At 38.1% G+C, this 24519-nt stretch overlaps 1 protein-coding gene and 1 pseudogene across 5 annotated transcripts in view; both read left to right on the top strand.

Moving 5' to 3' along the window:
- The window catches only part of CLCN5 (chloride voltage-gated channel 5), a 161169-nt gene that overhangs the window by 128431 nt on the left and 8219 nt on the right, over positions 1-24519 (top strand). For 4 of the 5 annotated variants that reach the window (XM_004465032.4, XM_023590708.3, XM_071213389.1 and 1 more), the window contains 10 exons: positions 3891-4042; positions 7987-8086; positions 11608-11795; positions 14766-14888; positions 15720-15926; positions 19752-19832; positions 20059-20601; positions 22777-22963; positions 23656-24054; positions 24214-24430. In XM_004465032.4, the coding sequence (XP_004465089.1) occupies positions 3891-4042; positions 7987-8086; positions 11608-11795; positions 14766-14888; positions 15720-15926; positions 19752-19832; positions 20059-20601; positions 22777-22963; positions 23656-24054; positions 24214-24430 (2197 nt within the window). Of the gene's footprint in view, positions 1-760; positions 970-3890; positions 4043-7986; positions 8087-11607; positions 11796-14765; positions 14889-15719; positions 15927-19751; positions 19833-20058; positions 20602-22776; positions 22964-23655; positions 24055-24213; positions 24431-24519 lie in introns of those variants that run through there. The other variant, XM_004465033.4, reaches the window with a different exon arrangement.
- LOC111765709 (eukaryotic translation initiation factor 3 subunit E pseudogene) lies at positions 4671-5981 on the top strand (annotated as a pseudogene).

Below are 24519 nucleotides of genomic sequence, written 5' to 3' on the forward strand. Positions count from 1 at the left end.
TGAAAAACAGTTCATTTTCTTGACCTTATTCTGGGCTTTCAAAGTTACTATGTGCTATTTAAGAACTGACCTAGTGTAGTAAGTTGATAAGCAGTTCAATTTTTCACAATTCTTTTGTTTAATTATATGTATATATAGAAGAAAGACATAAAACACATGTGTACATTTTTAAAGAATAATTATAAAGCAAACACTCAAGTAATCACCACCCAGATCAAGAAAAAGTACCAGCCTTTTAGAAGCCCCTCCCCTCCCCCTACCTTCTCCTTCCAGGTCACAGCCCTCGCCTGTGTGTAACTACTATTTTGTCATTTTCTTGCTTTCCTTTGTAATATAATCACTTACATTTGTACTCTAAAACAATACATGAATAGACTCATAATGTTATGTACTCTTTCTCTGTCTGGCTTCTTCCCTCAGTATTGTTGTTTGTGAGATTTTATCCACGTTTTTGCTATCTAGTGCATTTTTTAAAAAGCCTTTTCTATATTTGCTTCTCTCCCTTTTTACTTAGGATTCCTGTAACTATAGATGCCTTTGGGTCTTTCCACTTTGCCTTCACTTTGCCTTCATAGACTTTCTGTTAAACGAGATCTGAAGACTAAAACTTGTCTGGACCCCAATTTTCTGAACTGTCCCAACTGTCTTCAGTTTGACAGCATTTGTTTAAATGAATCTATATCTTTAAGGCTTCTGTGCTCAGTTAAAAACCCGTGCTTTCTCCAAGGCTGGTCCAAGGGTCTGGTCACGTGATTCCAACAGTGACATCACATTCTGACCGCCAGGGAACACTGGTGGTTCTTTAGGTGGCGTTTGTTCCTGTGAAAGGCAGAGAATGCAGCAAGTGCTCTTCTAACACGTTCCTATCTGGTGTCTTTCTCTAAAAAAGCTCCTCAACCTAAATGATCAAATGCGGGCTGCCAAGGTTATTTCTTCCTTGAGGCAAAAAAAAGAAAGCTGTGATTGAAGGTAAGCAGACTTTAGCCCTACCGGGGGGAGGCAGCGTGACCCCAGGGAGAAAGGGATCTGGATAATCACAAGCAGAATGTTGTAGGATTCTAATCACTGCTCCCTCTTTTAGAGCTGCCAGAGGATTACGATTTGCATTTGTACTAGGAGACTAACTACAAAGAAGGATGATGCAGTGCTCATGTTACCTAGTGATGTAATGGGATTCTTTCTTTCCTCTTAGGAAGCTGTTGCAGGTCTTTATTTTGTCTTAATATCCTTAGCGCTAGGGGCCTCATTTGATATATGGTGTAACATTTAAAAAGCTATCGGCTTTTTAAAATCAATTTCACAAAATCCTAGAAGGAGATATCTTAAACCAGAGCAAATTCAATGGAATCATTAACCTACTTAAAAAAATAAATTAAATTTCTGGTTGTTTGGTGTCCTGTGTTCTCGTCCACGTTTAACTAAAGAATTGAAACAGCTTGTTTTTTTACCCTTTATATACTTTTTTTTCTTTTTGAGGTACCAGGGCAAGGGACTGAACCTGGGACCTCATATGTAGGAAGCTGGTACTCAACCACTGAGATACACTGGCTCCCCCTCATTATATACTTTATTCTCTTTCTGCCTTCATTTCCTAGCCGGCTTTCCCCCTTCAAGCTCTCAACAGCACACCAGCATTAATCTTTATCAGTATGACACTAGACCTGATAGGAAATGCTGGGCTGGTGATTCAGCAGCCAACCATTTTTTAGCAAGGTATGCTTGAAGCTATGGAAAGGACTTTGGTTTCCGGTTTTAAGATTAACTTGTTTACCTCCTCTACTCTACATCCCGCCCCACCCCCAATATGATTTGGATTCTGCAGAGTTTTTCCTTTCAAATGTGTGCATTGCTTGTTCACAATACTGAATTAGGTATTCAGAAGACTTAAAATTTGTAACCAGGTACAGCTTGGGGTGGTAATTCAAACTTACCCTATGAGAGCGCTGAAGTTGTCTTTTAGGAGTTTAGTGTGAAGGTGGGAATGCAGATGACAGGAGGGGGATCTGTTCAGACATACTTTGGCCTCCTCTGCAGAGGGATTCATTGCCAAGCAGTCTGGATGAAGCTTTGACCCTGCCAAGGTTGGTGCTGGGAATGTGAGCTTTGGCTGGTTGCGTTAAATGATGGCATTACTCCGCATTTTCCCCAGTGTGCTTTTGTATAAATGACTCAGTATTGTTTTACATTTTGTGTTTAATAGCAAAATATTGCTACATCAGACACTGTTACAGAAGTATTTAGAACAAGTTTGTGAAACAATACTAACCTTGAGTGAGTACATCTTCTGAGTTTGAATACCTCTCCCTCATCCTCAAAATTCATCAAACACACTTCTGTTCAGCAGATAGTTACTGAGTCTTGGATACATGCTAGATACTGTAGAGAAGACAATGATGAATCAGATATAGGGCTGGCCCTCAAACTGTTTATATCTAGAAAGTTTGGTAAGGCATAAGTAATTATAAGAGAAGTGCTAAAAGTAACATGGATAAAGAGCTGTGATTGGGAGAATGAAATGTTTCTTCCAGCTGAAGGTTCAGAGGACATTTCATCACTGAGCTGTGCACAGTTCTTTAAATCTCTATTCATGTGGAGGCACTCTCGGGACTTGGAGTTGTCCTGGGTGGTGCTCCAGGGACAATTGCCGGACGTTGTATGTCCTCCCATGGCCCACTGGATGGAACGTGGGAAAGTGTGGGCTATGGTGTGGAACACGGGACATGGGGTGCAGCGATGCCCGGAGATGTACTCACCAGACGCAATGGATGTGACATGATGATGGGGGAGAGTGTTACTGTGGGGGGAGTGGTGGGTTGGGGGCGGTGGGGGTGAATGGGGACCTCATATTTTTTGAATGTAATATCTTTTAAAAAAATGAATAAATTGAGTAGAATTTGGAAAAAAATAAAAAAATTAAAAGTAAATATTAATAATCATGAACTGATGTGATAGTTTCTACAAGCTCATTATATCAGGGATCAAACTTTTAAAGCTATTGAAAGGAAATTTTTACATTCCAGCCAGCTTAACTTTTTTTAAAAAAAATATTTATTTTTATTTATCCCCCCCACCCCTGCCTCATTGTTTGTGCTTGCTGTCTGCTTGTCGTCTTTATTTTAGGAGGCACTGGGAACCAAACCCAGGACCTCCCATGTGGGAGAGAGGTCCCCAATCACTTGAGCCGCCTCTGCTCCCTGCTTGTTATGTCTCTAATTGTGTTTCCTTGTTGTGTCTGCTTGTTGCATCATCTTGTTTCAGCTGATTGTGTCAGCTTGCTGCACCAGCCCATTGCATCAGCTCACTGTTTTGCTCATCATCTTTAGGAGGCACTAGGAACCAAACGCGGGACCTCCTGTGTGGTAGGCAGGTACCCAACTGCTTGAGCCACATCTGCTTCCCCAGCTTAACTTTTGAAGAGGGCGACAGGTTTTTTTTTGGAGACTCCAGTCAGGTAAAAGTAGCCTCATAGGGTTGAATTACTCCCCAGAAATGTAAAATGGTCCTTTATGTGACATGTTTGCAAAGACCTGTGACCCTTTTTGTCTCCCATAACAGAAACTGAAATACCTCAGCTGCTCCAAGTTCCTGTCTTTTGCTTTGAAAAATTCCTTTCCCATTGTACAGCAACTCCTGTCAATTCTCATCTGTACTGTCACTCTCATCTGTCCTTTTATATTCACGCTTCCTTAAGACCCTCATCATTTTGTGCCTAGACCACAGAAACCTGTGAATGTGATGGATGTTGCCACCAGGTGATTTTATTGCTTTATCAACACACCTTGACTATAGTCATCTGGTAGTTTAAGGGCTCACTGTTTGGTGCTCAGGAAGGAGGTATTAAGAATGTTAGAAAGTCTGAAGTACTAACATCTGTTTCCTGTTCAATACAGAGAACAAGTCATACAATGGTGGAGGAATAGGTTCTGCAAATAGGATGATGGATTTCTTGGAGGAGCCGATCCCTGGTGTGGGAACCTATGAAGATTTCAATACAATCGACTGGGTGAGAGAGAAGTCTCGAGATAGGGATAGGCACCGAGAGGTAAGCTGAAAGATGGTACATGAGTAAGTGTTATTGCGTACCAGGGGAAGTAGCTGAAGATAAATATTCTTTATATACTTTCCTTTCTTCAGCGCTGATTGTGGCTGAATCTGGTTTCTATTGTCAATGCAGGGCTTTTCTTTTTTTTTTTCAGGGCTTTTCTTTTGAATTTATATTAATATTTTAAAGAATTTTGTATATGATTTTTTTCTAAGATTAAATATATATATATCTTTCTGTAGCAAGTGGCTACAGCCCTGAAATGGATATAAATGCATATGCAGATACGTGAAATCAAATTTGGGGGCAGGGGAACCAGAATAAATTTGAAAGCTCTTCCACCCCATTTCATCCTCCTTTTATGTTTTTTCCTTTGAAGCAGGGTTTTTAAAATGAAAAATTTTTGTTTCCTTTGAAAGGAATAAAAAAAATTTCTTAGAGCCTAATGTTTACTGAAGCATACAGGATAAACACTTTGTAATTTTAGTTCTTGTACAACCATAAAACTAAGGCAAATTTATACAATCAACCCAAACAAAACTGTAAGACCAATCAAATTCAAATTAAGGACCTTAATTTGATGTGATAGATAGATGATACTCATTGCTATAAAAACTTCTCAGAGCACTCTGCTAAGATCATTTGCCTTTAACTTATTGCTGTGTATCATTTAAATCAGTAAGACAGACATTCTTATTTGAGTAAGGACTGTATGCAGACCACATTAAAAAGCTATGTCACCCTACAATTATTTACAAGGAAAACTGGATCTTCTTAGTGATACAAACATGGTAGACTTTGCTATGGATGTATACAAAAACCTTTATTCTGATGATATTCCTCATGCTTGAGAGAAAAAAGAACTAACGTTGTTGCACAACTGAAAGAGCTTCAGGCAGAAACAGAACCAATTGTGAAGATGTTTGAAGATCCTGAAACTACCAGGCAAATGCAGTCAACCAAGGATGGTCAGATGCTGTTTGACTACCTGGATGACAAACATGGTTTTAGGCAGGAATATTTAGACACTCTACAGGTATGTAAAATTCCAATATGAATGTGAAAATTACTCAGGAGCAGCAGAGTATCTTTACTTTTTTAGAGTGTTGGTTCCAGCAATAGATAGAAATGCTCTGAGTTCACTCTGGGGGAAACTAGCCTCTGAAATATTAATGCAAAATTGAGATGTAGACATGGAAGACCTTATATGATTAAAACAGACCATAGATAATAATTCTGTGAGTTCTCCACTCTGGTCTCTTTGGCAGGAAACATGGCTCATTCATTGGTCTCAGTTTGTTTTCTTCAACCACCCCAAAGGCCATGATTATATTATTGATCTCTTCTTTTACCAGACACAGTATCTTAATGCAATCCAGACAGTGTGTCCTCATATTCTCTGCTATTTGACTACAGCTGTCATAACAAACAAAGGTGTTCGAAAATGCCGGCAGGTGCTAAAAGATCTAGTTAAAGTTATTCAACAGGAGTCTTACACATATAAAGATCCAATTAGAGCATTTGTTGAAGGCTTATATGTTAACTTTGATTTTGATGGGGCTCAGAAAAAGTTGAGCATGTGAATCAGTTCTTGTGAATGACTTCTTCTTTGTGGCTTGTCTTGAGAATTTCATTGACAATTCTCGCCTCTTCATATTTGAGACTTTTTATTGCATCCATTAATGTATCAACATTAATATATTGGCAAATAAGCTGACTCCAGAGGAAGCTGAAAGGTGGATTGTGAATTTCATTAGAAATGATTAATTCTAAATTAGGTAATGTGTTTATGGGTAGCAATGCAGTTTCACCCTGTCAGCAAGTGATTGAGAAGACCAAAAGCCTTTTGTGTGTATTTTAAAAGATTTATTTTATTTATTTGTCTCCCCTTCCCCGCCATTGTCTGTTCTCTGTGTTCATTTGCTTTGTGTTCTTCTGCGTCCACTTGCATTATCTGGCAGAACTAGGAAACTGCATCTCTTTTTTGTTGCGTCATCTTGCTGCGTCACCTCTCTGTATGTGCAGCGCCACTCCTGGGCGGGCTGTACTTTTTTCATGTGGGGCAGCTCTCCTTGCAGGGTGCACTTCTTGCACGTGGGGCACCCCTACGTGGGGGTGCCCCAGCATAGCACGGCATTTCTTGCATGTGGCAGCGCTGTGTGTAGGCCAGCTTACCACATGGGTCAGGAGGTCCTGGGGATTGAACCTTGGACCCTCCATGTGGTAGGCAGATGCTCTATCAGTTGAGCCATGTCTGCTTCCCAAAAGCCTTTTGTTTAGAAGCCAGATGTTGGCCGTGAATATTGAGAAGAAACTTAATTAGAATAGTATAGGTCAGAGGCTCCTAACTGGGTAACCAAGACTCCAGCTTCTACTGAAGAACTGTTTTTAAAAAAGGTGAAAAAGACAATAGAAAGAAGAAGAAATAATAACATCATTGTATAAAGTGTGACATACATTTTAGAAACAACATATTGGATATTAATTTTGGAGAATTTGATTAAAATTGACTGTTTCATTTTATATTACTGTGGGGAAAAAAAGCTAGGTCACCAGCTCCTTTCTTACTATTTCTGTTTTGACTACAATTTTAAAATTTGATTTTTAAGGTGGACCCCATTCTCTCCTGAGTTCTTAATTTCCTCCTCTCGGAGCCAAGTGAATCTCCCTAGCAATTTTAGATCACTTTGCATTCTTATGCCTTTCCCACCTCCTAATTGGTTTTCTCATGACTGCCTGAACCCAGAAGCCAGGTTGTCCAAAGTACAGGTTTTGAGTAATTCCTCCTAATCCTTGGATTTGTGATAATTGCACTGAAATTTCCATATCACAAATAAAAAAGATGATCTCTAGAAAACATTTTATGTTTTTCTTATGACTTCTGCTATTTGGGAGCACACATATTCTTTCTGTCATATCAATTCAGCAGGCAGGCTTTAGAATCTAGAATCTTGCTAGCTTTAGAATTTCTATCTGTAACTTAGAGTTCAGTTTGTCATCAGTAGCATATTCAATATGGTTATTTAAATTGTGAAAAAGACACCTATAATGATGAGCACATTTCCCATTAATGATTGCCTCTGAGACAAATTATGCCCATTACTAATAAATCAAAACCGTTTTAAAGTGTGTTTATAAAATGTTCAAAAGGGACTTTTTTGTCATTAACTTATCAGAATGGAAATAATGTCACGGGCAAGAATGAAAGTGGAAACTTAGTCATTTGTGAAAATGAATTTTTTACTGCTTTAAGAAATTTATAATGCTTTTTATTATTCGTGATATTCTATAGGTGAATTTGAGGTAGCTAAGTCACAGTTTCAAGGATAAAAAAGCAGAGATACAGAGAAGGGGCAGTACCAGTGACAAAGCTGTCAGAATGTTTGGCTTTAAACATTTGGGAACTGAAAGGTTAAATCAACAAGGCTGGGACTTAAAAGGTAAAACTTTCTGCACCTCCCAGTAGCCTCAGATATTTCCAACAGTTTTTTTGAAAAGCATCCCTGATACCACTTAGTATCTATGATCAGTATACAATTAGGGGTTTGTTGGGTCAAGGTCAAAGCACAGCACCAAGTAGAGAACAAACCTCAAATTATACTTTCACCACTTAAATAAACCTAGCCTATGGTTGTTTTATTCTTTGGAAAACAAACTATTCCTTTGAGTCTAGAGCCCATCCTTGCAATATGCGATGTCCAGGGCAGAAATAAACCAATAAATAAAACAGGTTGGCACTCTAAGAAATTACTACCTAAATCTTCAATAAACCTCAGAGTTCTTGGTGAAATTTGTTGAGTTGCCGATCATTTGAGAAGTAACTCCAAATTGGTTTTCATTCCCAGGTGATGTGTCTTTGTGTATCTTTACTGAGCAATTTTGAGATGAAAAAGGAAGGGTGTGTGTGGAGGATGCAATGACAATGTTTTTTCATTTCTCTCTAGATTACCAATAAAAGCAAAGAGTCAACACGGGCCTTAATTCACAGTGTGAGTGATGCTTTTTCTGGCTGGTTGTTGATGCTACTTATTGGACTTTTTTCAGGTATGGTAAACAAACACTTATTAGCTTTTAAAACAAGTCTCCTAAGATTGTGGTGTGCACCCCCACCCCCACCCACATATCATGAACTGAGCTGAATGCTGTGTTTTGCTATTTCCCTACCTGAAATGAATTGCTGGTGACCCTTTTAGAAGCTCAGTTCCCCCATCGGAATAAATGAGGTGAAATGAGTAAATATATTTTAAAACATTTTGTAAGCTATAAAATATTGTATCTCTTTTAAGGTGTTTTTATCACTGTACTTCTGCGCCTATCTTAAAAAAGAACCCTTCTCTTGGAGAGTTGATTTATTTTTTTAGGAAGTACTGAGGATTGAACCCAGAACCTCATATCTAGGAAGCAGGTGCTCAATCACTTGAGCTACATCTGCTCCCCTGGAGGAGACAGTTGATTTTTAATACAGACTGTAAGGAGTTTAAGAGCAAAGTTGTAGAACAGAATTTCCTAAGAAATTATTTTAAATGTTTTTTAGACTTCTACTCTCACACGAGGTGGCACAGAAAGGCATGTAAGATATGGCTCATACCCTTAAGGAAGGAGCTTATTATCTTATTCTTTCATGGTAGTTTAGAAGTGGGATAGTACTACCTTTTCTTATAATCTCTGTCAACTTCCCAAGCTACTCCAAATAATATAGAATCTAACTAAAAATAGTATACTTGCTATGCAAATATAGCTTTAACACAAATTCCCATGGGAGAAGCAGAAAGCTAAGGATTCCAGGAAGAGATGCTAAGAGTTGTGTCCATATAGCATTAAAAGATGGGGCCAAAGAATATCTCAGATATTGAGCTAAAATAAGAGTTAGGTGGTATAAAATGACCAGTTAGTACAGGCTCTCATTTTAGGCTGCCTGAATTTGAATCCCAGCTCTATCATTTGCTAGTTTTGCAAATTTTGGCAACTTTCATAACCTTTGAAAGCTTTAGTTTACTGCTCTGTAAAAGAGGGATAATAAGGGAATACAGGGAAGTGAATGTGGCTCAAGTGATAGAGCTTCCATTTACCATATGGGAGGACCTGGGTTCGATCCCTGGGGCCTCCTGGTGAAAAAGAAGAGAAAGCGTGCCCGAGTGGCAAGCCAGTGCCCGTGCAGTAAGCCAGTGCCTGCACGAGTGCCAGCGTGGTGAGCCAGTGACCCGCACAAGGGAGTCATGCAGCAAGATGATGATGGATCAAAAGAGAGACAGGGAGAGAGTCAAGGTGAAGTGCAGCAGAAACCAGGAACTGAGGTGGCTCAATTGACAGGGTAACTCTCCCCATCAGAGGTCTCTAGGATTGAATCCCAGTGAATCCTAGAGAAGAGAAAATGAGAAGAGAAGACAATGCACACAGCAAAAACAGCAGGGTGGGTGTAGGGGAAGAGGGTGGGAAACAAACAAAAAAATCTTAAAAAAAAAAAAGAATACTGGTATTACAAGTTTATTGTGAGGATTAGAGAGGCAGTGCACATAGCACTTAGCATGGTCCCCAGTTGTTACTGATGCTGTTGTTACTCAGAGGTAATGATTCATGAGCCATGAAGTATAAAATGATTTATAGCAGATGAGAAATGACCCATCCATAGCTGGCTTTTCAAAAATGTCTAGGGTGGGGCATCAATGAACTTTTTTGGTAAAGGTCCAGTTTAATAAATATTTTAGGCCTTGGGGGTTAAATGGTCTTCGTTGTACCCACTTAATTCTGTCAAGTAGCATGAAAGCAGCCTTAGATGATAGGTAAACCAATGAGCATGGCAGTGATCCAGTAAAATTTCATATACAAACATAGGTGGCAGGCAGAATTTGGCCTTCAGGCCATAGTTTGCCAGCTCCAGGGGTAGGCTGATAACTCTTCCCCCTTCTGGCTCTCACAGGAGAGAGAAAATGGTGTGGCCAAGTATGGAGCTAGCTAATAATAGACTGAGTGGTCTGTAATGCCAAATATTACAGAGAGGTTGAAGAGGAAGATGACTGGGAAAAGGTTATACAGTTTACCAGTTAGGAAGATGCGAATGGCACTGAAAAACCATCTCAGGTAAATGTTAGGGGCCAGGTCTCAAGGGGAGGTACAAATTTTGGAAATATTTGTTAGTCATAGGAAGGAGAAAAGGGACAAAAGCTTAAAATGATGACAAGGACAAGGGAACACATTATATTCCTTAGGTTGGAAGAAACCTGATAAAATTTGTAACCAGAAAACAAAGAGCCAATTGGAATAAGAAGTATTATAGAAGTAGGTGGGGATAGGATTGAGGATACCAGTGTGAGTTAAAATATGAATTGCATATGTGAAGCAACAAGAGAACAAGCCAGACTATATAAAATCATGTTTATTTTCTGAATCGAGGCAATAAAAATTAGAAGGAAAAGATGACTGAGAGCTGGAATGGCCAAAAAGTAGGTATCAAAAGTATTAGATTCAAATATGTTATTAAAGTATGTAAATAACCTGTGCTTAACACTTTTGGCACCTATCAAAGCATATACATGACAGGGTCTCCAGCCTGTTGGAATGTAAGTATAATATCCTCCACATTTTTGTGTATTCATTGTCACTAGGTGGTCAATGAATATTTTTTTCATGCACACGGGGTATTTTGTTTTTAAGCATAGGAGAACAACAATAGAAGCAGTGTGTCTGAGTGTAGGAACAGTCTGGGGATTTAGGGGCTGTGCATTTTATGAGGTCTTTACTATTTCCCTGAAGCACGATTCTGGGCCACTTAATTTCTTTATGTAGAGTTTCTTCATCTGGGCAACAGCAGTGATGAGAAGGCCACAATCTAAATTACTATTATTAATCTTAACCCTACCAGTCTATTAGCTATAACACTTAGGTCTTCAATTCACTATTCATTTCCTCATTGTTTTCTTTTTGTAAATGTTCTTGTTTAATTGTTTGCTCCTCTCGAAGAAAACTTCAGAATGTTCATGTCCTAGTAAAAGGTTCAGAAGGCTTCAGAGGCTACAACATAAGTGCTCATGCACATCACAGCTTTGTGTTTGTATACATTCAGTTCTCTTGGCCTAGAATGCTTTCCTGCTTTTGCTCAAACTCCCTTGTCCATGAAGCAAAAACCCTGCTATTATCAGCTCCCTGTTCCAAGCCATCATAAATAAGTACAGTATAACATCATTAATGTGGATGAGTCACGTTTTCTTAATTTTATGTATATAATGAGAATAAAATAATCTTTAATAAACTTTGCTGTCTTTATCAGTATACATAATTTCCAAGTCAGTTCAGCTTAAAGACAAATCTCCTATATTCAACCACTTTTCTTTTCCCTAATTTTCTTTTACATAGACATTCTACAGATGTGTTTAATGCAGGGATAAGTGAAAATCAAGCAGACAGTTAGAAAAGAAGTTGCAGATGGAAATGGAAAGTCTAAAAGTATAACTTGTCTATTATTTTGATTCCTTTTCCCTTGTTTTCTCTGACAAAGCTTATTCTGATTACCAAAGAAGAAAGGTTCGGAAATTGAGTTTAACTTTGGCCTTCCCCCCTCTGTAAATCAGGTTCCTTAGCTGGCTTGATAGACATCTCAGCTCATTGGATGACAGACTTAAAAGAAGGTATATGCACAGGGGGATTCTGGTTTAACCATGAGCATTGCTGCTGGAACTCTGACCATGTCACGTTTGAAGAGAGAGACAAATGCCCAGAGTGGAATAGCTGGTCCCAAATTATCATCAGCACAGATGAGGTAACATGTAGTGAAGATTTCTGAACCACTGAACTTTACTCTGATATTTATTTCATTTCTTAGATTGAACTCTTGGCAAGTTGTGAAATTTCCCTCTATTTTCCTTTTCAAAAAAAGGGAAGCCAGTGCAGTTGCCTTCCTCTGTGGTTTAAGTGCAGCCCAGTTTCCATCCCTTCTGACATGTGGAGTCATTTTATTCTTACACACTGACTTAAACTTTTTGTTTTAAACAAGCATGGTGTTTCTTCTAGTTGTTAGTACACAGTGTGGCTGAATTTATCCTTGCTTAATCATTTCAGGAGAAATGTCACAGGCACACAACAGGTAAGCTATAATTTCTAACAAAAGGGTGGAGTGGGTTAAGAATTCCTTTATTAACTCTAAAAGTGATTTTTCTCTGAGGCATTGCATTAAGGCATTAAAAATCATGACACATTGCATGTCAAAATATTAGAAACCCAGAAATAAAATTACCTATAGACCTATCTTGAGAACAAATCAATATTTTCATTTGTCCTCATCTTCTAGCATGTTTTTCTGCAAAAAAAAACTGTTTTTCACTTCCTTACCTTTCTATTACCATTGAGTTGTATGTTATATCTTTCCCACTCCAAACAAAAACAAAACAAAACAAAAAATCCTCTCTCACCTCCCAGTTCCACTCTCACTTCCACCAACTAAAACAGTTACAATCTCAACTCACTACTTATTCTGTTGGTGAAATGAGGGGGGCAGGACTGGGATATGTATTTAGTTAGTATTTTTATTTCTTTATTTTTGCTTTGATTTTTGTTCCTTTTTTCTTAATTAGTATTTTTAAATTTTATTTTTATACCCTGTTTGGTCCACAAACAATTTGAGGTGGCTTATAACACACAGACACATACACAGATTCTAAGTCAAGGGAAGGTGTAGGGAAAAAATAAAGTCAGAAATAGGAGTGTTTGTGTACATATGTGACCGTGGATATTGAGTTGGGGAAAAATTTCAGTAAAAGGGGTAAATAGATATTTGCTATGTGTATGTAATAGCTTAGGTCAATGCTTCTCAAAATGGGCTAAAGTCAACTTGCCAGAAGATAGGTGACACTACAGGATAAATATGAGATGCCTTCCCAGAACATCAATTTTGCCTGAATATTTGGAGGAAATTTTTGTTCAAAAATTAAATGTAAACAGTCATTAAAAATGGAATGCAAGATTTCCATGTTTGTTAAGATAAAACATGATCTCTGTTTCAGCTCTGCTCCTGGGTACCCCCACCCCTTACCCTGATGTCTCTATTCACTCTCCTAGATTAGGAGTACTTGGGTAAAAAAGTTTGAGAAGCCCTGGAACTTAGGGTGAGTCTGTGTGTGTATCATTCCCTTACTTTTTTGAAAACTTTTTTTTAAGTAAGTAGAGAGTCACAGATGGTTGCAAAAATTTTTGTACAAGAAGGCCTCACATACCCTCACCCAAGCTACCCGCAATGGTAGCATCTTGCATAATGAAAATACAGTATCACAACCAGGAAATTGACATTGATAAAATCCTGAGCTTATCAAGGTTTTACCAGTTTAATCTGCACTTGGTGTTTGTATGTATGCGTGTGTGTGTGTGTGTGTGTGGTTCTATGCAATTTTATCACGTGTAGATTCATGTAACTGCTACCCCAATCAAGATGTAAAATTGTTCCGTTACCATAATGCTCCCTTGTGCTACCACTTTATAGCTGTGTGTGTGTGAGTGTTTCAACAGTAACTTTCCAACTGGAGCTTGAGATTTGTTCTTGAGTGACACAATGCTCTGGGTCTCCTTTTTATGAATGAATGCCTTGCCTGGGAGAATATTCTTCTAGGTTTCAAGGAGTTGTGTCTCTGGGCGGTTTCAATTACTTTCCTTTTTTCTCTCTCTTATCTCTTACCTGCAGAGTCCCCTTCCTCCTTAACTACATTTGAAAGACAGGGAGATAGCAATTGTCTCTTTAGGGACTAAGAGGGACTTTATTTTTCTGAGGAATTAGGATAATGGTAAACCTGTGTCAAAATAATAACTCAGAAAAGAACTGAGCTTTCTGGTTCTCCTTGTCTAGGTCAAGGAATTATTTTAATGATGTTTTATAAAGTCAAAAGTCCATTGGGTTTTGCATTTCATGTAATTTGAGTGAGTTTGGGCTCTTAATATTTCCACCAACAAACATAGTCTCCTAATGTTCAAAATTGATTTTTAAAAAATAAGAAATGACTATTTGCGAGCTCTTTAATGATGGTGAATCCTTATTAGGGATCAAGCTAGATTTTTTTGGGGGCACATTTCATTATCATAAGAGAATAGTCTCACTAACATATTCTCTCCACTTTGAAAGTAGCCATTGCCATTTTATTTCTTAGAATATCTGGCTACTAGCTGGTTTTGTTTTGTGATCCAGGCTGAGTATGCAGCAGCAAAATTCTCTCAAAAATGTAGTTGATCTCTAGAGAGCTTAGTTGTGTATTTTAAGAAAAAAAAACAGGAATTTTAGTAAATATAACCTCCTGTGAGAATTTGACACTGAGGTAGGTAGTCAAAGGTGAATTTAATGGAGCTTTAGAGCCTGTCCATGTTTCAAATGTGTAGCCAAGTTTCAGCCATTCCAGTAAAAAGGCTGTTAGGACTCGACAAAATTGATGTGAAGTAATATATATTTGACTGCAAAACCTATCAAAAAACTCATATAGGAAGTGAATTTTGTTTACAGTTTTCAGTTTTCTCTACCTCTTTTTCCATCCTTAGAATCCTTTGTAAATTTGCTCTGGGTGTATAGCAAAGTGTTTCATTTTCAGTAGCAAGTGGAGTGGCAGCGTTTCATTAGTTGCTTGGCTAAGGAACCTCTTGAGTGATTTAATGTTGGTCTGATGATTTCCTTTCCTGACAAACCCACTACTCAGAAGTGGTACGTGCATCACTATGGATGTCCAGGCTAAAATAAGCTGCTTTCTTTTTTTTCCAGGGAGCCTTTGCCTACATAGTCAATTATTTCATGTATGTCCTTTGGGCTCTTCTATTTGCCTTCCTTGCCGTGTATCTTGTCAAGGTGTTTGCACCTTATGCCTGTGGTTCTGGAATCCCTGAGGTGAGTCACTAAAATGGTTTATAAATTGTACCAATAATAAATACTTTTTGGTTAAAATCTTTTAGTAGGTATTCTATCATATGCTGCAATTTGAGTATTAGGACTAGATCCTGAGGTAGTCTAGGGCCCCTCTAGTTCTCTCCTGAAGTCTTCTCCTTCCAGCCAGTCTGGCCTATCTGGAATTAAAGAAATTGATTCTTAGTCTCTTGAGGGTTCATATTGAACCAGCCTTCTGAAGACCTCCCTCACTCCTTACCCAAGAAGCTCCTGGTATAGATCCCAAGAGTTTGGCTTCACACTCTACTTTTTGGTAGTGGTATTATCAACTTTGTTAGAACAGAAAACTGTTACATTTCCCACAATGGGATTGGGCTAGAATGAGGAGAGGAGGTTAAAACCCTATTTCTAACTATTTTTAATTTAGAGTCCTTGACAGTGACTGCAACCACCAAGATTTCAGGTAACTGGGATGAGCTTACCCCTTTCTATTTCCTGACCAAGTAATAGTAACAGCTTTCTTTGGCAGAGAATCAAGGCTATACCTCTCCACCTTCCCATACATTCTTATAGTCACATGGCAAGAAGGAAGGGAGGGAGGGAAGGGGAAGGGAGGTGGGAGAAGGGGGAAAAAAAGGAACATGAAAATTTGAAGGACAGTTTTTGTTTTCTTGAGCTCCAGGGCTTCCTCTCACACTGGGATCAATGTAAGACAAAATATTTGTATGCTGCTTGTTCAAAAAGTATAGTTTCTATATTGAAGTCCAAATTATTGCCTCTTAGTCTTGTTTCCTTGCTTAGTCTGTACCCAATCTCTCTGTGTTTGACCAACAGATAAAAACGATCTTGAGTGGTTTCATTATTAGAGGCTATTTGGGTAAATGGACCCTGATTATCAAAACGATCACATTGGTGCTGGCAGTGTCATCTGGCTTGAGCCTGGGCAAAGAGGGCCCCCTAGTGCATGTGGCTTGCTGCTGTGGAAATATACTGTGCCACTGCTTCAACAAATACAGGAAGAATGAAGCCAAACGCAGAGAGGTAATAAATAAATAGCCTTGATATACTCATTGTTGGTGAGGGTATAAATGGCACAATCTTAGGGACAACAATTTGGGGATTGTAGCAATATTAATGCAAATACCCTGTGGTTTAGAAATTCTATTTCTAGGGATTTATTCTACAGACATCCTAGCATCTGCATGCATAAAAGTGGATGTATAGGGTAGTCAGTATAGCATTTGTCAGTGTAGTGGTAAAGAAACACTCTGAATGTCTATCAATAGGGGACTGATTGAATAAACAATATTCTGTCTATGCTTTGGAATACTATGCAGCCATTAAAAACAATGAGATAGCTCTATGCATACTGACATGGCATTATGCTATACAATGCTATTAAGTTTTAAGAGCCAATTTATGAATGATGTGTATAGTATAATTAGTGCTTTTAAAGCTGTATATATATGCAGTTAGAAATTCACTCAGAAGTGAATTTATACCTCAGACTATTAAAAAGTGGCTACCTCTGGAAAGTGGGGACATGAGGTAGTAATGAAGAAGTAAGAACTTTAACTTTTTATTGTATATAATTCTATTCAAATATGTCTTTCTAATATAAAATAAACTATAAAAACATATTTTTTAAGAACTTGCTTATTCTTGTCAAATAAATATATATGCTGTATATTTCAGATGCCTTTGTGTTTCAGATGCTTTTTTTTATTTCTGCCTGATGCCACACTGAATTAGTTTCCATGTATTAGCATTCTCCAGAGAAACAGAACCTACAGAATATACATATATATGTGAAGATTAAGAGTTTTATTATAGGAATTGGCTCATGCCACCATGGGGATTGGCAAGTCCAAATTCTGTAGGGCAGGCCGGAAGTTGGAAACTCAATGAAGGTGATGATGAATTCCCCAAGAGAAACTGGCTGCCTGGAGTAGAGATAGAAATTCCTCTTTCTGACTGCAGAAATCATCAGTTCTCCCTTTAAGGTTTTTAACTGATTGGATGAGACTTCTCCAGGTGCTGAAGGCAATCTTCTCTGTTGATTGTAGATGTAATCAGCAATAGATGCAGTCAACTGACTAACAATTTAAATCCAGGAAATATCCTCACAGTTATAGTCAGGCCAGTGCTTATTTGACCAAAAACTGGACACCATAACCTAGCCAAGCTGACACATGAAATTAATCATCACACTCACCGTTGGATATCTCTCTGCTTTCTGCCTCAACCCCACTAAATTAGGCCCACTGCAGCATTTCTAGTTTTTCTCATGTTTATGCAGTTGTTAATGTACATTACTCTGAGAATGAAGAATTTTTTAATATAAATTTTTAATTAGAAAACCTGTAGGTTTACAGAAAAATAAAGCAAGAAATAAAGAATTCCCATACCCTTCCAACACCATTAACTCCTTACATTAGTGTGGTATATTTATTGCAGCTGATGAGAGAACATTTTTATAATTGTACTATTAACTGTAGGTCATAGTTTACATTAGAGTTCCCTGTTTGTGGTGTACAGACCTATGGTTTATTTTTTTCATTTTTATTCTAGCAACATATACATATTCAACCTAAAATTTCCTCTTTTAGCCACATTCAAATGTTTAATTCAGTTGCTGGTAATTACATTTACAATGTTTTGTTAACATCATCACCATCCATTACTAAACCTTTTACATCACCCCAAACAGAAGCTGTACAATTTAAGCATTAACTCTCCATTCCCTACCCCCACTCAGCCTCTGGTAACCTATATTCTAGTTTCTGACTTTTATGAGTTTGCTTATTTTAATTATTTCTTATCAGTGAGATCACACTATAATATCTGTCCTTTTGTAACTGACTTATGTCACACCACAGGATGTCTTTATGCAGTTGTTAATGTACATTATTTTGAGGATGAAGAACTTCTTTTTTAATGGTCCAAGTTGTTGATTACTTTGTCCTGCTAGAATTAAGAACTTATGAAAATCATGATTCTTGCTCTACTTTTCTTGAATTACCAAGAAAACCCATATGGAATGGGTCAAGACCAAGGTCATTTCATTAAAAAGGATTTTTCACCAGACTGGAACCTAGAAATTTATTCTGAAAAATAACTAACCACAAGATCCAGAAGGAAACTCAAACATGCTTAAATTTCAAATATGAAATAAATTTGGTAGTCTAAGAGAGGAAGTTCCTGGCACAGTTAGAAAGGAGAAGAAGGCTACCAGGGGAGAGGGAACTCTGAGTCATTGTTCTGCTGTTGTATGGTAGAAGAACATAAAGATAGTATTAAATTGGTGAGCTGGTTAAACAGGAATGGCGTATAGTAGAGGTTAAAGGGTTTAAAGGCCATTTTAATGGACAAGAGTTTAGTAAATTGTTGATTGTTACTGTGTTTACATGGATGGAAGGTGAATTTGAAAGCGTAGATGGCCAATTACTTGCATTCCATAAAACTGGCATTTTTGTTCTAATAATTTCTTTAAAAATGAGATGGGGGTTTAAGTTGACTGTTTCTCTGTACAGATTTCTTATTTCTCTAATTAGACTCATGAATATCGGAATCTTTAGTTTATTATATCATTTTGTTTATTTAGATTTTCCAGTTATTTTTTCCTGTTGTTCTCCCCAACAGCAGCAACCCTTTAGTGTCCAACAACTTTCTCAAAGTAGGCAGATGGTTGAAAGTAAAATAGAGATTTGAAAAGGAAGGGTATGGGCAGACTCCATTCTTCAATATAAAATTAAGGCAAACTAGGCAACCTGATTTTTACTTCCCCCTCATAATTCATCCTAAACATAATCACTGAATTCCCCTTTCACAAGTTCCATGTTGGCTGAATTTAGTTCTCACTCCTTTCTTCCCTTCATTTTCCTCTGGGAGAAACCTTCCTACTTATTTTGCCAAGAGCCCTTTTATTCAATATTTTAAATTTCGTCCAACTTTCTCCTTAAAACATTTCCTTAGTAGCCCAATCATATATCTGTCCACAGCAAGCAGAAGTATAGAGAAAGGACTCTATACTTCTCTTAATTTTGGTTTTGTTTGCAATTATTAGCATTTGTTATGTGCATTTTCCATGTATCTGCATAGATACATACAAAGGTTGGCTCTCTAAATATATTTGTAAGCTCACTTGGGCTCTGTACCCCCCTCTTTAGGCCCATTATTCTCTCACTCTGACCCCTTCTTCCTCTTCCTCTCTTTTCTAGCCCCTTTTCTGGCCACACCTAAACATATGTAGGTCTTCTCTTCCCCTCAAAATCTATCTTCAACTTTGTTTCTAACTGCCTTCCTATTTCTGTTTCCGTAGGTCACTGGACATGGAGTAGGACACATAGTACAAGAAACCCTAAATACTTATTGTGTGAATATTTCAGAATTTGCAGCTCCTGATTAGCTGTGAGCCAAATGTAACTTCAGTTTTGTATTCTTAGAACTGTCTTTAAAATCTCATTGAAAAAGCCTTCTTTTACAAAAGGCTATGAAAATATATCACTGTGAGTGCTCCATTTAGGTGGTAAATAGGTCCACAAACTCAAATTCTGTTACCATTTTGGGTATATTGGGGATGGGGGACATAATTTGGAATAAAGTATATGCCTAAATTAATTACAAAGGAAAAGGCCTCTTGCTTACCTCTTGAAGCATGTGACTAAGTGTGTTCCAAATTCAGTATCTATATACAATGTTTGCTCTCAAGGTGAATATAAATGCACTTAATTTTTTTGTAAACTTGATATGGAGCATGTAAAGATTTTTTTTGTGTTTAGCAGCCACTAACATTCATTTGAAAAATGTGGTTGAAGGTAGGAAAGTAGCATTATCCTATTACTAATTGTGAATTTTGGATTGTAGGTCTTGTCAGCTGCAGCAGCAGCTGGTGTATCTGTAGCCTTTGGGGCACCTATCGGTGGAGTATTATTCAGCCTAGAAGAGGTAACTGCTTTTAACTGTCTGTCGAGCATGTGAATGATTTCGTGTCGGGAATATTGGCCCATGATATATGTACATTGTCTCTCTGCCCAACTCAGTGCTTCACCGTGGAACTCTAGAAATCTATGGGCAGTTTTCATCCTCAACTCTAATTCTCCCAGCACAAACTTTTCCCCCAAAATGGTTTCTGCCTATTGACTGAGTTTTCTTTCTCACCCTTTCTCTATAGGTCAGCTACTATTTTCCACTTAAAACGTTGTGGCGTTCGTTCTTTGCTGCCTTGGTGGCAGCATTTACTCTACGCTCCATCAATCCTTTTGGCAACAGCCGCCTGGTTCTATTTTATGTGGAGTTTCACACACCATGGCATCTCTTTGAGCTTGTGCCATTCATTCTACTCGGCATATTTGGTGGTCTATGGGGAGCTTTGTTCATTCGCGCAAATATTGTCTGGTGTCGGAAGCGTAAGACCACTCAGTTGGGCAAGTTTCCTGTCATAGAGGTACTTGTTGTGACAGCCATCACTGCCATCTTGTCTTTTCCCAATGAATATACCCGTATGAGCACAAGTGAGCTAATTTCTGAACTATTTAATGACTGTGGCCTTCTGGACTCCTCCAAGCTCTGTGATTATGAGAATTATTTCAACACAAGCAAGGGAAGTGAACTGCCTGACAGACCTGCTGGTGTGGGAGTCTACAGTGCTATGTGGCAGCTGGCTTTGACGCTCATCCTGAAAATTGTCATCACAATATTCACCTTTGGCATGAAGGTGTGGATCTTTTGGACTCGATGGATATATGTTATAGGTTTGGGAGGGAAAAACCAAGTTATACAATCCTGGTAGCCATGTGGAGCTTTCAGCTGCACCAAACATTATTTCTCTACCCCAAATAGCCTTTTTACCCACATGTTCTCATAACTTCCTGGACAATTGTACCTCTACCTCATATTTTCCAGGCCTAGTTTTAGATCAAATGCAAACCTCAGTGAGGAGAATTTAGGTAGAAATGTTTTCTCTCTTCTTTAGAAGACATTTTTGCCTTTCAAAAAGGATGATGAGGTATATATTCCAGTGCATTTCATATTGAAACAGTATTTGACAAAGCAAAATATTAGGGCGAACCAAATAAAGTTTTCAGTATTCTATCATTTTGACCACTAAAATAGCAATTCCATGTGGATAAACCTAATATATTTCTAAACATATTTTGATAGTTAATATCAAAGCTCAATTGTCAAGAACTGAGTATCTACTTGAGAGGTGATCTAAAATTAGTATTTAACTTTTAAAAGCAAATATCAGGCCTGCATGCTTTACTTTCAGTACCAATTATCACTTCCATGTTTCAGAAGAAACCAGAAAGTAAAACTGATTAAGTATTTTCCTCCTCCTAGTTTTTAAATTTTTAATTTTTTTAAATTTTTTTATTAGAGTGGTTGTAGGTTTATAAATCATGTAGAAAGTACAGAGTTCCCATATCCCCTGCCCTCCAGTTTCCTATTATTTACACTTTGCATTAAGTGTGGTACCTTTGTTACAATTGATGAAACCTTATATTATTAACTATAACCCATCATTTACATTGGGGCTCATTCTTTGTGTTGTAGAGTTCTATTCCTGGTACACACACACACACACACTACTCATATTAATCATTTTAACCACTTTCAAATATATAATTCAGTAGTGTGAAATATATTCACAATGTTGTGCTACTGTCACCACCATCCATCACCAAAGCTTTTCCATCACCCTAAACAGACTATACCAGTTGAGCATTAACTCCTCCCTTCTTAGGTTTTTGTTTCTTATCTTTAACACCCCACTACCAAGTTACTTCCTTCTATTCTCAAGGAAACTGAGATTCAAACTAGAAAATAAGGCACAGCAACTCACTTTAGTTGTTATTGTCATTTCCGAGATGATGTCATCCACCCCCTCAACAAAGGTATAGGATGTAGAGTCTAAAAAGTTTTGCATTGCTTCTTGAATTAATCTGCATCTTGTGGCGTCATTCTTTGTTTAAAATGAATTTGTAGACCATTAGACCCACCCAGATTCAAAATCTAGTGCATTCCAAAATCTAGTGCAAGCTATCTTTAAAGAATCTGACTTTTTCAATATCCTGTCACCATTTCCTTCTCTTACCACAGAAAACTTAGAATTCACTATTATGCATCTTAGGAGTCAAGAAAAAGAGTAGGGAGATAGATATGGGTTCCTTTTTAGATAGCCATGCAATAGTTGTCATTATCTCATTTTAAAATTTTGCTTAGTCTTTCTTTACACTGCTTTTTAAACTTTAAACTGAAACCTCAACTGCCATCCTTTTTATGTGAGCAATGGGTTAAGATTTGACATGAGAGTGGTTTATGAGCATTGCATTTAAAACACAGTATCAGGATTTGCTAAAACTTGACCTTGGGTGAATTACTTAACCTCTTAACCTTAGGTTACTTCTCTGTGATTTGGGAATAATAGTGCCTGTCCCCAAGGGTTGTTGTAAAGAACTGATGAAATCTTGTAGGTAGAGCATCTAATACAGAACATGATAGATGGTCAATAAAGGGTAGCTGTTGTTGTTGATAAGATTTCAACATTGGGGGAAATGTTTGCATATATGAGAAACTCCACCTATTTTCCTTTTTCTTTGGGAAAGGCTTAGTTTCTGCCTCCAGTTCTGTGTTGGTCTGGGGAGTTCAGGCTCTTGCCTAATGGACCCCGAATCAGGGTAAGCTGCTTTGTGGTTATGCTTGCCTGCACGTCCCAGAGAACCTCTAGTCACTGTAGTGTTACACAAATCTTACAGCCAGTTGCTAGCATAGTGCATAGTTAAATGGTCATTGGCCTGTTTGCTTTGCAGAGGGACAATCCTATTGCCCTTATCATATGCCAAGCCATGACATAATTTCTCATTAACCATATATTGCTGTTCCTTTGTAGATCCCTTCTGGCCTCTTTATCCCTAGCATGGCTGTTGGTGCTATAGTGGGCCGACTTTTAGGAGTAGGAATGGAACAGCTGGCTTATTACCACCATGACTGGGCCATTTTCAATAGCTGGTGTAGTCAAGGTGCTGACTGTATTACACCTGGCCTTTATGCAATGGTGGGAGCTGCAGCATGCTTAGGTGAGTATGTGTTTGCATTGATTTCAAAGAAGTTGCTACCTCGGTGACATAAAGTCGAGTGATATTAAACACAAGTAACTGCAGATTTTTAAAATGACCATCAGTTTCTCATTTAGTTGGCCCTTTTTGAAGTGCTTTAAGAAAGGATTCTTTACTATACATATCTACATTCCTCTTTAAATAAGTCAGATATATTTCTAATAATGTGGGAAATTTTCCCAGCATAAAGTTGAGAAAAGCATGGAATTTAACAAATAATATGATCTCACCTGTATAAAAATATACATGTTTGCATAGAAACAACCTTGAAGAAAATAGTTCAAAACATTTACTGTGCTTATTTCTAGGCAGTGAGCTTATGGATAATAATTATTTTCTTTTATATACTTTTCTCAGCTTTCCACAGTGGGCATGTATTACTTTTATGATTAGAAAAAAAGCAATAGAAAAATGAAAAATCAAGAAGTCATCTCGTAGTTGTAGTTTTGTAGATCTTATTTTGAGAACTCTGAATCATGTACACTGGAACCTTACTTTAATGCAGTTGCTGGGGTCTGTGGTTATGTGTGAGACTCCATTACAGTAATTGTTTCTGATAAGTAAATTTTCTGGATGGAGCCTCTGACAGGCTAGTAATTGTAATGAACCCTATACTTTGCCTGCCTTCAATAACCTGTTTTATTGCTTTACAGGCGGGGTGACTCGGATGACTGTTTCTCTTGTTGTCATAATGTTTGAACTAACCGGTGGCTTGGAATACATTGTGCCTCTAATGGCTGCAGCCATGACAAGCAAATGGGTGGCAGATGCTCTTGGGCGGGAGGGCATTTATGATGCCCACATCCGTCTCAATGGATACCCCTTTCTTGAAGCCAAAGAAGAGTTTGCTCATAAGACCCTGGCAATGGATGTGATGAAACCCCGGAGAAATGACCCTTTGCTGACTGTCCTTACTCAGGATAGTATGACTGTGGAGGATGTAGAGACCATAATCAATGAAACCACTTATAGTGGCTTCCCAGTGGTGGTATCCCGGGAGTCCCAAAGACTTGTGGGTTTTGTCCTCCGAAGAGATCTCATTATTTCAATTGGTAAGGATTTCAGAAAGGGGATAATAGAATCTAGTATGGAAATAAATAAACGTGCGAAATTGGAGGAGAGAGAGGGAAGAGGGAACTGGTTAGGGGCCAGAAGGATAGAATTAGCACTTCTGTTTTCAACTTTTTCCCCCCTCTCCACTTTTCAAATAGAAAATGCTCGGAAGAAACAGGATGGGGTTGTGAGCACTTCCATCATTTATTTCACTGAGCATTCTCCTCCAGTGCCACCGTACACTCCACCCACCCTAAAGCTCCGGAACATCCTGGATCTCAGCCCTTTCACTGTGACTGACCTTACGCCCATGGAGATTGTAGTAGATATCTTCCGCAAGCTGGGGCTGCGGCAATGCCTGGTGACACACAATGGGTGAGAAAACTCTTGGGTGAAGGCCAATTGAATTGTGGGAGAATGGGAGAAAAGAGAATGTAGAGAAAGAATGTAAGGAGCATCCAACC

The sequence above is a fragment of the Dasypus novemcinctus genome, chromosome X, assembly GCF_030445035.2.
Source record: "Dasypus novemcinctus isolate mDasNov1 chromosome X, mDasNov1.1.hap2, whole genome shotgun sequence".
NCBI lineage: Eukaryota > Metazoa > Chordata > Mammalia > Cingulata > Dasypodidae > Dasypus > Dasypus novemcinctus.